Genomic DNA, 16,719 nt, shown 5'->3' with positions numbered 1-16,719 from the left:
CCATGGCGATCGGCCCCGCAGCCAACCGCGCGCCGCTTCCGGCAACGTCAGCGCCGACACGTGGATCCAAGATGGCGGCGTCGGCGGCGATGGTGAGTGCGGCGGGGCCCGGCCCGGCCCCGCGTCCCGCCCGCTGCCCCTCGGCCCGGCCCGGTGGCGGCCCCGGCGCGGGGCTCAGTGCGGGGGCTTCGGTCGCGCTGGGAGGGATGCGGGCCCGGCCCCTGGCCGGGGGAGGCTCCCCGGTCCCGCGTCTCCTGGCGGTGTCACCAGTGGAGGGCAGAGGTCGGGCCGCCGCTCGGTGCCTAGGGGCCAAACGGAGCCGAGTGGGTTCCTGTCCCGCCTGCCCCGCGCTCCGTCGGCAGCAAAATTGGCTCCGTTTCTGCGGCTCACGGCGCTGGCTGGGCAGGAGGGGCCGGGCGGGGGGCTCGGAGCGGTGTGGGCTGTAGGGAGCACCGCACCGCCTTTTGCCTTCCCTTCCGAGATGTCAGCCGGGGAGCGGTGCTGGCGCCTCGCACAGAGGCTGTTGCTCTGTGTGTGGTTTTCACAAATGTTTGGTGGTGATTGTCGGGTCCGGGTTTGAGCAGCTGCTTCACCTTCCCGCGTCCCAGCATCCCTGTTATTCCTATTCAATTATTCCTTGAATCGTCGGAGAACTGAAGGTGTTCCTGGTGGGAATTTGCTAAGGTAGGCGAGCATCAGTGCTACCTCACAGAGGAGAAAACGAGTTGCTGAGACATTTGTTATCTGCCTTGAAGTCTTGTAGGAGTAAAACGGATTTCCTCCTTGCTTTCTTAGGAGGATATTTCTGTGACAATGCATTGTAGGAGTAGCGGTATGGATAAAGGATGCTTGCTGATACAAAGGTCGCTGGCTGGGCTGTAAGGTCACTCACTGAGGGGCTGGGAGGGGATTGGGAGAGCCAAGACTTTCCTTTAATTTGCTTTAAGCATCTTCATACCCTGCTGGCTTTCCCCCAGGCAGGGAGGAGGGAGCTCTCAGCTGGCTTTGAGAGCTGGGGATGGTCCTACTGGGAATTTCCTCGTGGCTCTCTGTTGTGTGAAGGGCAGAGAAGGCTGCCAGCAGCTCTCCTGGTGTCAGAGAAGCTCTGAAGTCAATGTGAATGCAGCACTTGTCTCCTTCCGAAGGGCTCTTGCCTGCTCCTCCAGTGCAGGGTGAGCAGGGCAGGGATGTAATAAAGATGAGCTTATCCAAACAGTTGTCAAGAGGAGCCCTTGGAAAAGGGGACAAGTATCAGGGTGCCATTAGCACTGTTCTTGTCCTGTTACGGTGCCTGAGGGCAGAATGAAGGTTGCATGTGTGAGAGAGCTTTGTTGGTTTTTTCCCCTCCCACAGAGTAGTGGGTTATGTCTTTCCTCCATTTCTGTCACCGTATTAAAAAGTTTCAGTAAGTGGAATGGAATAGGAGAGCTGTGTGAATCCATTTGGACAAATGGCTCTGCACAGGTCGTTCTCCCTGTTTTTCTTCAAAGCTGTCTTTGAAAGTTAACAGCTCTTGATTATGGCCATTTGATGTCCCTATTGGCCTTCTCTGCCAAAAAGAGATGGGACAATTCATGATATCCATCACTGTCACTTCCTGGTTCCTTTTCCTCTCTTTGAACAAATACTGTGTTCTGTTCTTCAGTTCCTATGTGGATTGTGAAACTCCTAAGACCTAAAGCAGCTCTGGTACAGCAACATCCCAATTCAGATGCTTGAAATTGCTGCTGAGGGTTTCTTCAAGTTGTTGGCAGTAACTTGGGCAGGGACGTCCTGGGTGCACATGGCCAGGCCATGGAGCCTCTGGAGCACATTGGAGCTGTTGTGGAGTGCCCCAGGGAACAGCTGCTGTTTCCCCTTTCCCTTAAATTTTGGAGTTCAGACTCTGGCAGTGGTAGCTGGAGGGACCACGAGCTGTAGGGAAGGACAAATGTGGTAATAACTGGATGTTTTAGGGCCTCTTCATGCTGGGTCACGCTGGGGCTTAGTGAACAAGTCCTCTGTTTCATCAGTGTGGTTTGTGCACCTTCTGTGAATTCACAGAAAGGGGCAATGTTGTTATAAGTGTTTCTGAATGGGATAAACCTGGGGTTGTCTGCAAATCCCAAGACTGGTCATAATTATCCAGAAGTGCCTTCTTGGAGAGAGTTTGTGTGTGAGCTTTCGATCTGAGGGACAGGAATAGATGATTGTGCTCCTGCAGTTACTTCTTTTATTTAGATCATATTCTCCTAAGAAAGGGTCTCTCTGCATGTCTGCCTATAGGAAAATAATCAGGCTTAGACAATCTGAACTATTTTTGCCTATTTGAAGCTGGGTTTTTCTCAGTCTGGGGTTGTGCATGTTTGTTGTGTTACTTGTTGCACCGTTACACGATTTCCTGGCACCTCAAATGCAAGATTGTCATCTGAGGGGGTTTTGTGCATGTATTTTGAAGTACAAATAATTGGAAAAGGCTGTGAAGGTGTGTGCCCTGTTTGCTGGAAGTCTGGGCCTTGCCAGGGCTCTGTGACTGAACCAAAACAGAGCTCCCTTCTAGAAGTTCTGACCTGGCACAGAAGAGAACTCAGCTTGCAGGCATCCCCCAGGTGAGATGATCACCTGGCCAGGCCCATGAGTTACACAGATGTTTTGGGTGGTGTCCATGTTGCCATTGCTAAGCTGCTGCCTTTGTTTGGAGAAGATGAAGCACATTTGTCAGTACAAGAGCAAAGATCCTGATGAGAAAAGCCCCTGGCTTCAACTTCCCTGTGCTCTGCCAGCTCAAAAACCTGCACTGAGCATTTCCTTCATACTTCACTTCCAGAGCTCCCCCACCTGTTGCATAGCAGCTTCCCCATTTCTTGCTACCAACTGTTCTTTCCTGGCAAGGCTTTACAGAGTCGCCCTCTTGTCTTTCCTGTTGCCTGGTGCCGCCTGAGTCATCATCATCTGTATGCAAAGACAGCCTAATTTCTGCCAAAATTGTCATCAAAAATTTCATCTTCTGCATGTTCATGTGTCTCCTGAGTGTCTGCCAAAGTTCTGTCCTGGTCTTATCACCTCCCAGCCCGCTGGGGCAAGGGTGGCACTGGTGTGGTTTTGGTTTTTGAGTAACATTGTGTAGGTCTGTCACTTCGGTGACAAATGAGATAAGGGCTACAGGTTGCTGGCTGCTCTGGGGTGCAGTGTGGGACAAGAATGCAGATTCCTTCCAATACTTCACCTGTCAGGAAGACCTTTTCCTACTCAGTGGAGAGTCACTGAGCACTCCCTTTAAAAATTGGGAAGGCAAAATTCAGTGTAGCACAGAAAATAAGCTCCGTGTTGTCTCAGGGCAGATCAGTATTGAAGGTCAGGCAGTTTTAACAAGAGTGTTTCCAAGCTGGAGCTTCATGCATGCTCCAAGTGTATTTGGCTGTGCCTAGAATAGATCTGAAAATCCCCTTTGTAAGCAAAAAAAGATCACAGAATGGTTTGGGTTGGCAGGGTCCTTGGAGCTCATCTTGTTCCACCCCACTGCCATAGGAAGGGACACCTTCCACTATCCCAGGTTGTTCCAAGCTCCATCTAACCTGGCCTGGAACACTTCCAGGGATGGGGCAGCCACAGCTTCTCTGGGCACCCTGTGCCAGGGCCTCACCACCCTCATAGGGAACAACTCCTTCCTAATATCCAATCTAACCCTACTCTCTGTCAGTTTAAAGCCATTCCTCCTTGTCCTGTACCCCATGGTCTTGTAAATAGTCTCTCTCAATTTTTCTTGTAGGCTCCCTTCAGGTACTGGAAGCCACATGTATCTGATGACTCAGTACTAACATTTTCTGTAGGTGCCTAGCATTTGCATCTTAAGTACATTTTAGACTTTCAACCCCGTGATATTTCTGCCGTTTTTTTTTTTTCATCCTGCTCAATTCCACTAATTCTGGATGCTCTGGCTGGCCCTCACTGGTGTCTGGGCCAAACATAGTCTCCTTGCCTTAGAGTAAGATGGAAGGAAGGTGATGAAGAGGAAGGGGTGTGGGGGCAATAAACACAGATTTAAAATTTTTTTTTACCCCAACCTGAGGAAGGATCCCCATGATAGAGCTGCTGTTTGTCCACACCTGGCCTGTGGAGTGTTCCCCCTGGTGCTGTATCAGACTGACTGACTGTGCTGAGGACACACAGGGGCAGTGGGGATTTGGTTTCTTATGTCTGCAGCATTAGCTCAAGAGTTGTCCCAAACCAAGCCCCAGGTTTTGTGTGGTTTTCCAGTGGTACCATACGTGCTGGGAGTTTAGGAGTTAGTAATGCTGTGAGATTATACCAGAGCTGATGTCCTAATGCAGGCAAGTTGCTGCTGGCTAATGCTCTTTAAAGCTCGATTTTCATTTCACAGCCTTCCTGCCCATGCTCGAGCTGGGTTACCTGAGGTAACAGGGAGGGGCTAAGGAAGCAGCAAGGTGTGTTAAATAAAGGATTTGCTGCTGCTTTGTGGGGTCTGGGTTCTCCTAGAGCCCTCATAGAGTTGACTGAACCTTCCAGCTTGACTTGTCACTGTGCTCGCTAAAAAAGGGGTGAGAAAGTTTTTGCCATGTTACTGAGCTGTGTTGTGGCCTGGAGGGGTGAGGAAAGCAGAGTGGAGCAGGAGGGAGTGGTGATGTGACTGTCCCTTTGGGTGCAGTCGCTGGTGTCACACCTGACCCCACAATAACTACTCTTCTGCAGGTAGTGGCCTGTGAGCATCCATCTGTAATCAGCTCCAGGGTAACTGCTGCCGTGCAGAGCTGGCACACATCCAGTGCCAGGGCTACAGCCCTCTTCTCTACTAACCCCTGGAGTTTGCTAACACAGGGAGCTCACATCAGGGGGAGCAGAAAAGTAAAGTGATGGCCTGCTCAATGCCCCATGGTGCAAATAAAAATTGCATTTTTCTTGTGGTTGGGCAAAGCCAAAGTTTTCCTAATTACAGATGAAGAGGCAGAGACACCCAGAGTGGAAAGTGACTTGATGAGGGTGATGCCTTAGGTTTTAACCTTTATATTTTTCAAATTCTGTACTGCTTGGTGTGTGATTCTGAAGTTTCTTGTAGTCTGTTAATTTCTGCTCTCTCATGCTAGGTACACGTAACAGAGCCTCTCTGGGCCTGCTTTCCAAGGACACCAAGACTGTCCTAGGCCAAAAGTATAAACCAAAGAGCTGCTAAGGGGAAGGGGGTGTAAGCTGTGCAGAAAACTGAAGCTTTAATTGGAGAATTAACCCTGCTATGCAAATGAACCAAACCTATAAAAGGATGAAGAACTCGTGACCTGTTGTCCATCTTGGGGTCCATCTTGGCAATAGCCCCTGGCCCCAGGGGGTACCTTTGAAGGCCTTTCAAAGAAATACCTACTTTTATTCCCTTACTCCTGTCTAGTCTCTGTTTCTAGGAGGCCTCTCAAGGCATCAAGGGTCACAAAACAAAGCTAAGAACAGCTTTTGTGAATTTAATTTCTGTTTAATCACCTGACTGCCTAGCCTTTCTAATGTCTGGGATGAGCATTTCCCATGTTGTTGCCCATCTCTAATGTTGTTCCAGTGTTTCTGTTGTGTTTTACTGTTTCTTCTCCTTTTTGCAGGAAAGGCTGAGATATGTGCTGGGCTTGCTGTTGTTGCTACACAGCACAAACTCGTTCTATGTACCTGGGGTGGCTCCTATCAACTTCCACCGCAATGATCCTGTAGAAATAAAGGTAGGATGAACTCAGTGGTGTTAGTCTGTCTGGTTTGGGGGTTTTTAGTCTTTTGGGTTTTTTCTTTTTTTATATCATAGCAGCTAAGAGGGGCTGGAAAGTTAAATTTGGGGATCCTGTTGCTGAAATTTTGTGTTCAGATATTTCCTCTGTTTCACAACATTTGGGTCCCCGTGTGATTCCTTTTCTTGCCCCTGATCTCTTCTACCAAATTCCTTCAGCAGTCGCACCAAAGCCCTCAAGATGTTGCTCTGTTTGGGGAAAAGGTCCCTTTCTCACTGTGGCTTTGAAGTGAATTTAATTTCTCCAGCATTATACTGACTCTAAAAGTGCTTACACAGAGTGTGCCTTTGGGTGGAAAGTGAATGGTGGAATAAGGTCTGAGTCAGACCTTCTCAATACCCAGTTTGCTCAAGCTGTGTCTCCAGGGAAATCCACAAGAAGCTCTTCCCAAGTGGAGGTGTTTGTCCTCGAGCCTTGCAGATCTTTCAGCCCGGCCTTGCTGGGAGCTGTTCCTGTGCAGCGTTGTTGGTACTCAATGAAGAGCTGCTGCACCTATCCATGAGGAAGCCAGGCTTTGCTTTCAGACATCAGTGATTTATAGCCCATTTCATTTATTTTTTTCTAAAGCTGTGACCTCTGTCTCAGCAAATCCAGCACCCTCGAGGCTGCTGAGGTTGGCTGCTCCCAAGTGAAGCACAGTACAGTTTTCTCTTTGGCCACAGGCTGCCAGACGTAGGCTATTTTTAAGCAAATGAGACTTGCCTGTGGCTACAGTAAGCTTCCCAGAAGAAGACGGTTTTGGAATGGCTGTTCTCAAAGGGATTTCAGGAGCCAAATGCTTCCTCAAGTGCTTAGGCAAGTCAGTGTATTTGCCAGCACTCTTCCAATAAACAAGCTTGGCTGTGTTACAAAACACTTCTGTTTTTCAGAGCAACTGAAAAACTGTGGCCTTGGCTGTTGTGGTGTGTCTCTGCACTTCCCTTGTACCCTGTGATTTGTGGAAACTCTCCAGGAATGTTTGTGGTTGGTCACCTTGTCTTCCCAGACTGATGGCTCTCTGGCTTTCCTTGCAGAGATTAAAATTGCTGAACTCTTCATGGCTCTGGAGGCCAGACCTCTAGGTCCAGTGGGATATGAATTTTTGTTTGAGGAAATCTTGTATGAAATGTGACTCCTGAATCTCTTTTGAGCTCTTTGTTGTTTCTTAGGACTCCACTGAGACATAAATTTGTGAAACCACCATGCTTTGTTCTCTGAGTGTTTCTCTGTGAATGAATTGCTGCTGGAAGTCTCTCAGGAACATCTGTCTCTGTTACTATTTTTAATAGTAGTAGTAGTAGTATCTTCTGGAAGTGAGCTTTATGAAAGGTGTCTTGAAGTAAGCATCAACTTCTGGATGGTGCTGAGTGGACAGGAAATTATCTGGGGTTCTTTCCTGGGGATAATCCTTCCGTTCTTCCTGCAGGCTGTGAAGCTGACGAGCTCCCGGACCCAGCTGCCATACGAGTACTACTCACTGCCCTTCTGCCAGCCCAGCAAGATCACATACAAGGCTGAGAACCTCGGTGTGTACCTGTCGGACAGTATGGGGGGGTGTTTACAGGGGCAAAAGCAATTTCAAGTGTCACTTCTGCTGAGCTGTGAGAACCTGCTTCCTCTGATTCACTGCGTGCTGGCTGTCTGCAAACGGCAGCGTCTGTGTGTTGGACAGAGGAAGTGCTTGTTCTGAAGGAGAGCGTGTTAACCTGCTTCATAAGCAGTGCTTGATACTTCCAGCAAAGAAGCTAAACTGTCCTGTGGTCTTATCCTTGCACCTGGGGTAGCAAAGGAGACCTGCTGTGGTCCCTCCAGCTGCACAGTGCCTGGCAGCAGGATCAGCAGCAGGAAGCCTGGCAGTCTCCAACCCTGCCCGTATTTTCCTGTTTTCCAGGTGAGGTTCTTCGAGGGGACCGAATTGTAAATACACCTTTCCAGGTTTCCATGAATGTGGAGAAGAAATGTGAAGTTCTGTGCAACTTTCCCAACAAGCCAGTCACCCTGACCGTGGAGCAGAGCAAGCTCATTGCCGAGCGCATCAGGGAGGATTACTACGTCCACCTGTGAGTCACCTTGAGCATGGGTTTGTGTCGGGGGAATTTGGTGCTGTGGACAAATTTGATCTGAAATCTGTGTTTTCAGCATTGCTGATAACCTCCCTGTGGCAACACGGCTGGAGTTTTATTCCAATCGTGAGGAAGAGGAGAAGAAGAAGGAGAAGGATGTGCAGTTCGAGCACGGATATAGGCTTGGGTTTATGGACGGTAACAAGGTAGAGAATTGAGCTGCTGTGTGAGGGTGCCTGGAGGAGATCTGGGTGTCTGTTAGAGGTCTGCCAGAGAGTATCAGAACTGGGAATGCAACCAAAAGGTTTTATAAACAGTGGAAATATGAGAGAGGGGTCTCTAGTGGGAAGAAGAGGGTGGGTGCTGGACTGCTGGTACAATAGCCAGGAGTCTTTGCTTTTATTCACTGTGTAACTTTGGACAGGCTCATGCAGTGGTTTCCCCTCAGCAGAGCAAAGGCACTGTGCCCCCAAGGCTGGCTGATCTCTGGTGTTGGAGTCTTTAGTTTTCCCTCACTGAAGCTGTTTTCTGCAGTTGTTGCTTCTCAGCTTTGCCACTGTGTCCCATGGGGTGCTGATGTTTTATTTTATGTCACTGTTTCAGTTCTACCTGCACAACCACCTCTCCTTCATCCTTTACTACCACAGAGAGGATGTGGAAGAGAGCCAGGAGCACACCTACAGGGTGGTGCGCTTTGAGGTGATTCCCCAAAGCATTAAACTAGAAGGTAAGAGACTCCTGAGGAAGGGGGAAGAATCTCCTGTAGGGACAAAAGTCAGATGCCACTGATGTATCAGGGTGCCAGTTGTTGCTTCACAGGGCACAGAAATGAGTCTAAATTATAAGAATAATAAACCGCTTTGTTATTAAGGAAGTACCAACAGTAGAGACATATCCATGAATTGCAATCCATGGAAAATCAATTCCTGTAAAAAGATCTGACTTTGAGGTTTTGGGGTTGGATTTTTTTTGCACTGTGTCATCTGGTATGAGGCATGTCTGGCATTCTAGCTGTTGTTGTGGTGCAGATCTCCCTGACTGGGACACTGTGTGCTAGTCCAGGGACACACAGGATGTTTGGAACTGTTCTGGGGGATTGAAATTTAAAAATAATGGTATGGGGAAAGCACTCCTACCTCAGTGAGCCCAGTGGAAAAGGGTGTCTAGAAGGGCAGTTGCTCATGGTGTGCATCACCTCATGCAGTTCTCCTCTGGCAGAGCAGGCACTGCTGCAGAGATCTTGTTTCTCACCATATCATGTGGAATGGAGGATTTGTTCATGGTCTAGATCCTTGGCTTCAGAACCTCTGGCTTTTATCCTTCCCATTTAGGAGAGCCCTGTGCATAGCTTTCCTGAAAGTTTGTTAATGGTGCTCCACTGCTGGTCAGGAGAATAGTTTTGCAAACTGCAGAGCGGGTGAGCGAGTGCTTTCCCACCTGGAATTACTGCAGCCTGATGCCCTCAGCGTGATGCTCCGTGGGAGAGGTGGTGCCTGAGGGAAGGGCTGACCCTGTGCCATGCTTTCTCTTACAGACTTGAAGGCTGATGAGAAGAGCATGTGCACCCTGCCCGAAGCCACGGGCTCTGCCCCTCAGGAAATAGATCCTACTAAAGAGAACCAGTTGCTCTTCACCTACTCTGTGCACTGGGAGGTGAGGCAGTACTGGGGAGCTGGCTGGCAGTGATGCTCCGAGTGTCTGTCACTGGAGTTGTGGAGGACATTGGGAATGTGCTGGTGTGAGAAGAACTCTCCTGTTCTTTTAGGAAAGTGACATTAAGTGGGCTTCCCGCTGGGACACGTACCTGACCATGAGTGATGTGCAGATCCACTGGTTTTCTATCATTAACTCAGTTGTGGTCGTCTTTTTCCTTTCAGGTGAGTGGATGTGTGGGAAGAGGAAGGCTTTACCATTATCTGCAGGGAATTTTCTTTAAGCCTTAGCTGCAGGTGGCTTGAGGAGGATGTGGCCCCATCTGAACCTGGTCAGAAGGGGCAGGAAAACAGTTTAAAGCCTCCCAGTTCAAGCAGTGTCCCGTAGGGTCAGGCAGCTACCAGCCTTTTTCCTGCTGGGGTCATTGAGGGAGTAAAAAAACCCACAAGAAAGCCACAATGCCCCATTTCTGCTGGAATAGTGCCTTCCCTACCCTTGGGGTTTTGTTTCTGTCTTTGCTGATGACTCAAGGCCTCTTCTCCCAGCCAGAGCAGTGTGTTGGTGGGAGCCATGTAGTTGCACAGCGTGAGAGCAGCACAGCCGTGTAGCAGCCTCTGAGCTGAACCCAGGTTGTGCTTGTTTTCAGGGATTCTCAGCATGATCATCATCCGGACTCTGCGCAAGGACATTGCCAACTACAACAAGGAAGATGACATTGTATGTGTTTGTCCCAGGGGCTGGGATTAGAGGGAGGGAAGCACAGACCAGGAGGGATCTAGTGTGCAGACTTGGGTGTATTGTCTCTTCCCTTTCACCTGTTTTGCTTTGAGCCCTGGCCATGGGAGGGGCAGTTCTGTTGTGCTGTCACTCACCTTCTTCTGTCTGTGCAATCACATACCTGTTCAGATGTCTTCAGACCTAAGCAGTGACTGCAGACAGCTCTGTAAATGTGCACCCTGGTGCTGACAATTCAGGTTTCAGCTGTTTTTAGCCCAAGAGAAAAGAAGTTTCTTGGCTAGAGTGGTAAAATTCAGTAGAAAACCTCTTAGGCTGGCTGTGGTAAGACCTTAATTTCTACTGGCATATCACATCTAAATAACCTCCTTTTTCTGTTGTTGCTATAGGAAGATACCATGGAGGAATCTGGTTGGAAACTTGTGCATGGAGATGTCTTCAGGCCTCCACAGTACCCTATGATCCTCAGCTCTCTCCTGGGTTCTGGAATTCAGCTGTTCTGTATGATCCTGATTGTCATCTGTAAGTGGCACATGTTGTACAGGGTGGCTGTAACACAAATGATGCTCAAGGAAGTTTGACTTCACCCTGTGCTCACCTTAGCTGGAGTGAGGCCCATGAAGCTGCTTCCTGTTGCCATCGGCCTGGGCTCGGCATTGCAGAGCTGCTGGATGACATTGCCCAGCTGAAGGCAGCTTTGCGTGATCATATATCCTTTGCCAAGCTGTGAGCCCTGGCTGATAGTGGGCTGGGAGATTTTTGCCCAGGTGTGCCTTGCCTGCTGAGTTGCACCTACCTGCTTCCATCCCTGGGGAAGCTGAGGCTGAAGCATGGTCTGTAGCTGGGATCAAAGCTGTGCCTTCCTCTCTGGCCGGTGCTGGAGGCTGTGGATGCGTTATGCTGTGAAGGAAATCAGGCCTGTGCAGAGATTTCAGGCAGCTGTGGGCTGCAGATGGGACAGGCCCCTGTCCTCCAGCTGCTGCAGCACATGTTTCTCAGAGCTGCTGTTCCTTGTCCTGTTTCCCTCTGCAGTTGTTGCTATGCTGGGGATGCTGTCGCCTTCGAGCCGGGGCGCGCTGATGACAACTGCCTGCTTCCTCTTCATGTTCATGGGGTAGGTGCCTCCACGGCTTCCCCCCCGGGCTGTCCAGCCTCTCCCCAGGAACAACAGCTCATTTTCGTTGTCTTGGCTTGTTTCTGTCCAGGGTTTTTGGTGGATTCTTTGCTGGCCGCTTATACCGGACTCTGAAAGGCCATCGATGGAAGAAGGGAGCTTTTTGTGTGAGTCTTGGATGTTCTGTGCTGCTTATCCAGGTTTGCTGATGGCAAGATCTATGGATAAGCTCCAGGTGTTTGTGGTAGCTGGACACAGTCTGGCTGTGCTGCACATATGCTGTGGGTTGAGTCCTTGTAGCTGTACAGAAAAGGCACCATCCGAGCATGTACTAGAGCAAAGAGGATTGTCCAAGATCCTCTCCACCTCTGTGTCCTTCTTCTGTAGCAGAAGGGACACTTCCTCCACATGTGTCTTGTCCCAGAGATGGACTCCTTCCAGAGGAACATCTGGCTGATGAGTCAGGTGCTTTCTCTTATGCAGTGGTTCCTCTTGCAGACAGCAACTCTGTACCCGGGCGTCGTCTTCGGCATCTGCTTTGTCCTCAACTGCTTCATCTGGGGGAAACACTCCTCTGGTGCGGTAGGTGCCACCTTCAGTCTGGGGCCTTCTGGGTCGGAGGGGGTCACTGAGCTGATAGGGACTCACTTGGCTTCCCAGACCTTTCCAAGTGGGTGACTGGCTTAGCCGATGTCATCAGTCCCCAGGGCAGGTGAGCTGTCAGCCTCACTTCTGTGGCTCTTGATGTGATTCCAGGTGCCTTTCCCTACCATGGTGGCCTTGCTCTGCATGTGGTTTGGGATCTCCTTGCCCTTGGTCTACCTGGGTTACTACTTTGGATTTCGCAAGCAGCCGTATGACAATCCTGTACGGACAAATCAGATTCCCAGGCAGATCCCGGAGCAGAGGTGGTATATGAACAAATTTGTGGGGTGAGTGATGAGTGTCTGGGAAATATGGTGAGTTAAACCCCCTCCCCTCAGTCCCCTTGGGTTGCTGAATGTCACCTGCTGCTCTCTGAACGTGAACAGATGGCAGATGGGGTTCCTTGAGACAACACTGATAATTTGGATGTGGTATGAGGGGTACTTGTAGCTGTGGTATGTGCTCAGCAGTGGGAGGAGCTGTGTCATTGCCTGTGAATTTAGTAATCTGGAAATGCAGAGCCTTTGTTTGGAATGTTCTGTGTGGTTTTAATTCCTTTAACAAGGAATTTTTAATGTCCAGACAGTTATATTGTGCTGCTTATGGTTTTTCTTTCTGCTCTGTAGGATCCTCATGGCTGGTATCCTGCCTTTCGGAGCCATGTTCATCGAACTGTTCTTCATTTTCAGTGTAAGCATTTAATCCACTTTCCTCCTCAATAGGATTCCTTTCATGCCAAAGCTTTTGAAAGGGAGGGGGCTGCCACTGGAGCAGTCTCCTATTCCTGTACTCTCTAAAAGGGGATAGCTGGTTTCTTCCAGGCCATTTGGTAGTTTCCAGAGAGAGCTATGGGACTCTCCTGGTGGTTTGAAGGATTGTGGTAAAGATGAAATTTACTGTAACATGACATCCAGGAGGGATCCTGGTCTTGAGACAGTCACTGTTCCAGCTGCTGCCCATTTTTCACTTTGTATGGATGGGGAAGAATTTGCTGTTCCATTGCTTGGGAGATGCAGGGGAATGAACAAGCTACCTGAGAGCTGTCCTTGTGCACCTTTTTGCAGCCTGAATCCTCTGAAGTGACACTGTGAAATGCATTAGATTGGTGGTTTCATCTACATGGGGCTGAGGGGCTCATTATTTTCCCCTGGCTGGCTGCCAGAAGTTAGTCCCATGTTCAGTGATTGATCACAGTAGCACAGAAACAAATTCCTGCTGTGTGTTTGTTTCAGGCAATCTGGGAGAACCAGTTCTATTACCTTTTTGGCTTCCTCTTCCTGGTGTTTATAATTCTGGTGGTATCCTGTTCCCAGATCAGCATTGTCATGGTGTATTTCCAGCTCTGTGCTGAGGTGAGACTTCCATGTTTGTAGTTTGGGTAGCTCAGGGTACTTGCTCCTGGGAAAGCACAGGTCACGTTATTGCTGCTGCTCAGTGAAGATTAGTGTGGCCCAGCTTCACGGGTGTGATTGTCCCCAGCGTCTCTTCACTCAAAAGGGAATTAAAGCTCTTTGATTATCTATCAGGCTGGGAACTGTGGTTTCATACCAGGAATTCTGCTGGGCACAGGGTGTTTTGAGCTGTTCCCAAACTGTTCCATTTCATCCACATACAAAAGAAAATGCAGGGCCAGAGGTGAGCCATGTCTGTCGGCAGTGTGCTTTGAGCCTGACCTGCCTTTGCTTCACTGTCAGCTTCGCATCTCTTGGTTTGGAAACACTTCTGTGGCAAAAAAGTCCCCCCGCCCCAAATTGTGGATTTCATTTGAAGGAAGATGGTGGGTGGTGTTCTCCCTGTCCTGGAATGGTCACAGCTTCCCTGAGGCAGTGCTCCAGGGGATAATGAGGCTCTTTATCCTGTCAGGATTACCGCTGGTGGTGGAGGACCTTCCTGGTGTCCGGAGGATCTGCCTTCTACGTGCTGATCTACGCTGTCTTCTACTTTGTGAACAAGGTATTCCTCCTGGGTGAAAGTGCCATGTTTTTGGGGGTGACTGTGGGATTTAGGAAAGGAAATGGTGGGCTTGCTGAGTCCCAGTCTGCCCATGCCAGCCCACAGCAGTGCTGACAGCTCTTCCAGACAGGAGAGGAGGGTGTAGGACTTGTGCAGAGCAGAATTCCCTGACCCCACCTCAAACAGGATCTCCCTTCAGCTGGACAAAAATGAAAGTTTTCCTCCCTTTGCCAGAGCTCCCCTTGCAGAGGGCGCTGGTTGGTTTGTTGTCTCTGTGCATTATTTTGCTGATTTTTTTTTTCCTCCTCTTCTGTTTCAGCTGGATATTGTTGAGTTCATTCCCTCCTTACTGTACTTTGGCTACACTGCCCTCATGGTCCTGTCCTTCTGGCTCCTGACGGGCACCATCGGCTTCTACGCGGCCTACATGTTCGTGCGGAAGATCTACGCCGCCGTGAAAATCGACTGAAGCTGGAATCCCCCCCAGCAGGAATCAGACACCTCTGAACATGTGTCCTCCCGGGAGGGACAGGGACATCTTCTCCCAGCTCTTTTTAAAGGAAACAAAAATCCAGTGGGAGAGTCACAAGAGAAATAATTAACTCCTCAATTTGGAATGTAACTTTGGCACAGTGTACATGGATTCTGGGCTACTTCTGCGGGGAAAAGGGGTCTGTAGATACCTTACATTTTATTATCCTGTTCCATATTTGAGGGAGTTTTTTAGCAGAGAAATATCCCTCTGTATAAGTAAACCCCCTTTTTGCTAATCCATCCTTTTTTTTATGTTGATGATGAACGGATTTGAGACAGCAGTGGAAACACTTGTGAAAACGTTTTCTTCCAGCCCCTGGGGTGCTCTAGGATTCAGGGAGACTCTTCAGACAAGTATCAGACTGGGTTTTTCTCCTGCCTTCGTGTCTGCACAGAAGAGGGAGCTTGACTATGGCAGAATAACCGGAGCCTAAAGGCTCACCCAGCGGGAGTCCGGCGCACTCTGATCACCGAAGTCCCGGCTTCGGCTTGTTTACAATTTGCTGGAGGTGCCATTCAGAGCCTGGGAAGTGCAATTTCACCCTGAGAGAGCTTGAGAACTGCAACCTTTGGCATCGCTTCTCCCTCCCTCCAGCCTCGGACAGCACAGGCCGCTGCAGGAGGGTGGGATTGCCTCTCCTTCAGAAGGCAGGACACGATGTGCTGGTGGAAGTGACATGGTTGTGCTGCAATGCAGGACTGGAAGGATGCGCGAGGTAACTACAAGGGTTTGTTCTGTCAATAGCTCTGCTCTGGATGAGTGAGGAAACGGGACAGGCTCCTTCCTGGGAATGCCACTGGGATCCTGCAGAGCCTGTGGGAGATGGCTGCGGTGCCGTGGCCTTAGTGCCAAGTAATCTGAGGCAGTGTTGGGCCCGAGCTGCCCAAGGGCTGTGCAGGCCAAGCTGAAGGGGCTGGCACAGGCAGGTGGCCCCGTGAGCTGTCCCATGGCTGGGAGCGGGGCTCTCTCGCCACCGGCCCTGTGCTCTGGCTGCCCTTGCTGCTCTCTGCTCCTCTGAAATTCTCTACCTCCAGGGAACAGGAAAAGTGTACACCCCAAAGCTGTATTTTGTTCTTCACAAAAAACAGTCCAAGCTCTCCAGGATAGCTGACACAGGCTCTTCTTTTCCCATGGCTTGATGCCTGATTCTGCCCGTGGGAAACTCTTTTTAAAAGAGGTTGAAGTTGGGTTGTGGTGGTTTTTTTTATTTGGGTCACTTCAGTGATGTTTATTAGTAAAAAGGTTCCGCATTGCAGTGAAGGCTCCCTCCATCCGCAGACTCACTGGATTCAGCCAGGACTACAAAGAAGAGGTTTTTTTAGTGAGATTTATGAAATTTTTTCTTGGAGTAAGGTCTTCCAATGGCCAGCTGCCACAGGTCACATCATTCCAACCCAAAACTGTCCAAAGCCCTCCCTGCTCCCAGGAAGGGCTTTGGGGCCTTTTTTAACCCTAATTGCCGTAAGTTTCCACCAGGTCCATGCAAGGGCCTGTGTCCCTTTCTGTCGGCCCTGCCCATCATGCCAAATTCTAATCAGCCAGGAATCATGGATGGAAAAAGGGAGCAGGGGATGTCTGAGCCAACTGTGCTGTGGAGTCCTGTGTCAGTTCTGATTTGAGGTCCCTCTCTGAGATTTTCGTTGATTTTTTTTCTTCTGTTTTCCTTCTGCCCTACCCCAGTGGAGAGGCTCAGCCAGCATTGATTTCTCTCCCTTCCCTGAAGTGTTTTCTCTGTATTCTTTGTAATTTTTAATTAATGTATGTATTCTTTGTGTCCTATTGTAAATAAATCTGCCATTGTCCTGTCATTCTGCTCTCTTGGGTTCTCCTAAGCCACTTCTGGAGAATTTCTTTTTCTAACACTTGGCCTGTGTGACACCCATGTGGTCTGTGATGTGTGGCTTCAGCCAGAAGCAGAGCTTGGAATACTCTGGTTTTCTTTGTAGTGTTTTTCTCCTGATAAACGTAAGTTTCTCCCAGTGTGCCATGCCCTGAATGCTGCCATATATTATAATTATGCCACCAGTTGAGGCATTTGGATCTGCTGATGCTGTGCTGCTGGGTAAGATCACTTGAGCAACTTGTCTCTTGTGTGATACGTTGTTTGACGTGTGGCACTGATGGGCAGAGCAGCAGAACAGTTGGATGGCAGTGTTGGGCAGATACACGGTGCTATAGAGCAGCAGAGGGGAGAAGACACCTCCGAAGGGAGCTGCCATTCCTTCCTCCGAGCGAGAGTTGGAGCAACGCTGCTGCTGCGGAAGCTGAGCCCTCAGCGTTGGCTTC

At 49.6% G+C, this 16,719-nt stretch overlaps 1 protein-coding gene across 1 annotated transcript; it reads left to right on the top strand.

Annotated features, from left to right (window-relative positions):
• Positions 1–2: 2 nt before the first annotated feature.
• On the top strand, positions 3–16,431 carry TM9SF4 (transmembrane 9 superfamily member 4; the record flags this gene model as incomplete). The annotated part of the gene is made up of 18 exons (XM_082293008.1): positions 3–92; positions 5,580–5,693; positions 7,162–7,261; positions 7,627–7,795; positions 7,875–8,004; positions 8,402–8,525; positions 9,333–9,451; positions 9,564–9,675; positions 10,098–10,168; positions 10,576–10,708; positions 11,219–11,300; positions 11,392–11,467; positions 11,799–11,882; positions 12,057–12,232; positions 12,572–12,635; positions 13,178–13,297; positions 13,809–13,898; positions 14,218–16,431. 18 exons carry the CDS (start codon positions 3–5, stop codon positions 14,365–14,367), a joined length of 2,004 nt encoding a protein of 667 aa, XP_082149134.1. The 3' UTR covers positions 14,368–16,431.
• Between the last annotated feature and the right edge of the window lie 288 nt (positions 16,432–16,719).

The sequence above is a fragment of the Coloeus monedula genome (assembly GCF_965178545.1).
Source record: "Coloeus monedula genome assembly, chromosome: 17".
In the NCBI taxonomy this organism is placed as follows: domain Eukaryota; kingdom Metazoa; phylum Chordata; class Aves; order Passeriformes; family Corvidae; genus Coloeus; species Coloeus monedula.
The sequence above is the reverse complement of the archived record's forward strand: the minus strand, read 5'-3'. Positions and strand labels throughout refer to the sequence as shown.